The sequence below is a fragment of the Chenopodium album genome, chromosome 3 (genome assembly GCF_948465745.1).
Source record: "Chenopodium album chromosome 3, dcCheAlbu1.1, whole genome shotgun sequence".
In the NCBI taxonomy this organism is placed as follows: domain Eukaryota; kingdom Viridiplantae; phylum Streptophyta; class Magnoliopsida; order Caryophyllales; family Amaranthaceae; genus Chenopodium; species Chenopodium album.
In genome coordinates this window covers 23,403,315-23,406,571 of record NC_137836.1, presented here as the reverse complement: position 1 = coordinate 23,406,571, position 3,257 = coordinate 23,403,315, and the positions used below count along the sequence as shown (strand labels likewise).

Sequence of the window (3,257 nt, the reverse complement as noted above, 5' to 3'; positions counted from 1 at the left end):
TTTATTAAAATATCTTTCTTTTTGTTTTTGAAAATATTTCTTTTTATACTTTATTTATGAAAATAACCAGTCCAATTTAATTTGGTCCATGATAAGGGTCCAATAATAGTGTAGTTGGATTGGGCTCAGTGGCGGAGCCAGGAATTCAACAATGGTAGGGCACTATTGAATACAAACTTATCAACAACAAAATTTTCCAATTTAACCACACTATATTTTTTTTAAAAAAAACCATAAAATAAATCATTCAAGAAATAATATTTATTCAAATTACAACCTAATAATGCTTAAAAAACTATTACAATTGTTCTCGACGAGTTTTCATATTTTGATACCGATGAACAATATCATTCATACTAACATTCACAAACAAATCTCTTTCAAGATAAGTAACCAAACAATCATTTAACATTTGATCTCCCATGGTATTGCGCAATTTATCTCTCACTTGAGTCATTCCTGAAAATACTCTTTCTACACTTTCTGTTGCAACGGGGAGAATTAACAACAATTTCAAAAGCAAGTACACACGATGATGAGTTACATGTTTTCCCATTTCAACAAGTTTCATAGATAGCTCATTTACACTTCTCAAATTCCTAAATCTCTCATCTTCTCTAACATCAACAATAAAGTTGTTAAGAGAATGCTCAAAAAATATCAACTCGGCACTTGAAAATTCATTTGGATAGAATTTAGCAAGTTCAATCAATTTTTTTTTGTCAAAAGATGAAAAATTATTAGTAGGATTAAAGGAAGACATACACACAAGTAAGTCCTTACTTACCTAGGGAAATCGATTTTCAAGTTCTTGCAATTGAAAATCAATGACACTTATAAAAACTTCAACTCGAAAATGATGAAGATTTGTCACTTGTGGGCTCTTACCTCTAAACATCCTTCTCCCCGGAACAACATATTTAGCCTCCATGTTTGGAATCTCAAGTTCATGTTTAGCCATAAAAGAAGTGACTTTTTCCATAAGCAAATCAAACCCTTCATCTCTCAACTCTTGCAAATTAGCCTTAGTTACGTCAACCATGGCCATTACATTCACAATGTCTTGATGCAACGCCTCATTCAACTCCTTTGTAATCGCAAATATATCAACCATCAATTGTGCCACAAACACAAAATCAAATGACATCAACAAGTGTGTAATAGCTTGTGCTTTATTTGAATCAAGTGTATCAGACACTTCTGAAATGGAATCAAGGGAAAGAAGGATGGAAGAATATAAATCAAGCACATTTAAGATCGACTTGAAGTGAGATCCCCAACGAGTGTCACAAGGTCTACCCAAACCTTGTTCTTGATTTAATCCGGTTCCTATTTCAAGTTCACCCAAAGACAATGCTTCTACAACATGTTGACATTGTTTATCTCTAAGAAATTCTTTCCTTTTCGGTGAACCTCCAACAAAATTCAAAAGAGGTGCAAGTACATCAACAAAAATCCACCCACAATCCGAATTCTTTTAAGAAAGTGCAACTTGTGTCAATTGAAGTTGATGTGCAAAACAATGCACAAAGTAAGCTTGTTTGCATTCATTCAATATCAAAGTTTTGAGGCCATTAATTGAACCTTGCATGTTACTAGCACCATCATAACCTTGACCTCGTACTCGAGAGAAAGTTAAAGAGTGCTCCATAAGTATAGACTCAATAGCATTTTTCAAGGTCAAATAAGTGGTGTTAAGAACATGCACAACACAAAGAAATCATTCACATACCTCTCCCATTTTATTAACATATCTCAAACAAACAGCCATTTATTCTTTATCGGTAACATCTGCTGACTCATCGGCAAGGATGGCAAAAAATCCATCACCAAGCTCTTCAATAATTGCCTTAGTTGTTTCTTTTGCATAAGCATTGATGATATCTTTTTGGATTGGAAGAGAAGAGTTGACAATTACCTGGAGCGTTTTTTATAACAAATTTCGAGTAGTCGGGATCATGCTTTGAAAGAAGTGACAATAGAGAAATGAAATTACCTCTATTCAATGAAGTTTCTTTTTCATCATGGCCACGAAAAGGCAACCCTTGAAGTAGGAGCCATTGAGTAGTTTCAATTGAAGCTTCTAACCGCTTTCGATATTTACTCATTGCTTCTTGTGATTGTTTGGACAATACGGTTGTAATAGAAGCCTTTTGATTGAGAAATGAATTCATATCAACAACCGCAATGTTGTGAGCACTCATGTGTCCACCAACATGTTTTGCAATTGCTTCCATTCTATTCCAAGCCTTGAATCCCTCATTAACAAAAGCATCGCCTCCAGATGCATTGTCTTTCTTGAATAAGTAACAAATAAAACAAAAAGCCGCATCCTTCTCAATAGTATACTCAAGCCATGTCCGCCAAGTATCAAACCATTTTTTGTTGAAGCGACGCAATTTTGGCCCAAAAGGTGTTTGAGGAAATACAAAATCTTTGGGTTGACAAGGTTTTCGTTGAATCTATGTTCTTCTAACCAAATCCCTATCATCCGGATGAAAATCACTTATCTTTCTCCTTTTTCCGGGATCTTGTGGAAGATTAACAATATCAGAAGTACTTAATCTTCCTTCATGAATTGGAGCTTCATTTCTAGGATTTGAACTAGCTCCATGACAAGTTCCCTCCTCTTGATTTTCAGGAAAGTTGTGTGATGGAGAAGAATTTTGTTCACTTGCTTGATGTGGAAGAGGAATTTGTTCATTTTCTTGAGGTGGAGGAGGATTTTGTAGAGATTCTTATGGTGGAGGGAGATTTTGATTACTTTCTTGTGGTGGAGGGAGATTTTGATTATTTTCTTGTGATGGAGGGGGATTTTGTTCTTGAGAAAGAGAAGGATTTGAAGTAGAAGATCTTTTGGTAAAGAAAATTGAAATATCCCTTGTATTTTTTTCTCTTCATTCTGAAATTTATATTATATGTCTAATTAGATAATTTTAAATCAAAATTTTCATATAAACTAACAACATACTTATAAAGTTTAAGCATATATACTAAACTTATAATTAATCAACTCAAGAAATAATTCATAGTCTACTACCTTTAATTTTAGGCAACAAATAAGTAAATAACATAAGAACTCAAGAAGAACAACAAACAACAAAATCACAATTCACACAAATTGACACATTCACACATAGTGGACTTACATTTTACACAATTAACATTCTTAATAGCCCTTTATATATTCAAATTATGCAATTAATTAAAAATTAACACCCATGATTCAAAGAAACGATTTAATTAGAGACAAATTT

At 33.3% G+C, this 3,257-nt stretch overlaps 2 protein-coding genes across 2 annotated transcripts; both read right to left on the bottom strand.

The window, feature by feature from the left end:
• Positions 1–298: 298 nt before the first annotated feature.
• LOC145624938 (uncharacterized) lies at positions 299–763 on the bottom strand. The gene has a single exon (XM_081678023.1). The coding sequence runs from the start codon at positions 761–763 to the stop codon at positions 299–301; it is 465 nt and encodes a 154-aa protein (XP_081534149.1).
• Positions 764–787: 24 nt separating this feature from the next.
• On the bottom strand, positions 788–1,771 carry LOC145624937 (uncharacterized). The gene is made up of 2 exons (XM_081678022.1): positions 1,733–1,771; positions 788–1,474 (listed from the first exon to the last, which is right to left on the bottom strand). The coding sequence occupies exons 1-2, from the start codon at positions 1,769–1,771 to the stop codon at positions 788–790; spliced, it is 726 nt and encodes a 241-aa protein (XP_081534148.1).
• Between the last annotated feature and the right edge of the window lie 1,486 nt (positions 1,772–3,257).

Excerpts from the sequence above, each read along its gene's own strand:
- LOC145624938 (XM_081678023.1), bottom strand. The coding sequence starts at position 763 with ATGTCTTCCTTTAATCCTACTAATAATTTTTCATCTTTTGACAAAAAA.
- LOC145624937 (XM_081678022.1), bottom strand. The coding sequence starts at position 1,771 with ATGGCTGTTTGTTTGAGATATGTTAATAAAATGGGAGAG. Across the intron at positions 1,475-1,732 it reads ATGTTAATAAAATGGGAGAG|AATTCGGATTGTGGGTGGAT; the intron begins GTATGTGAATGA and ends CTTTCTTAAAAG.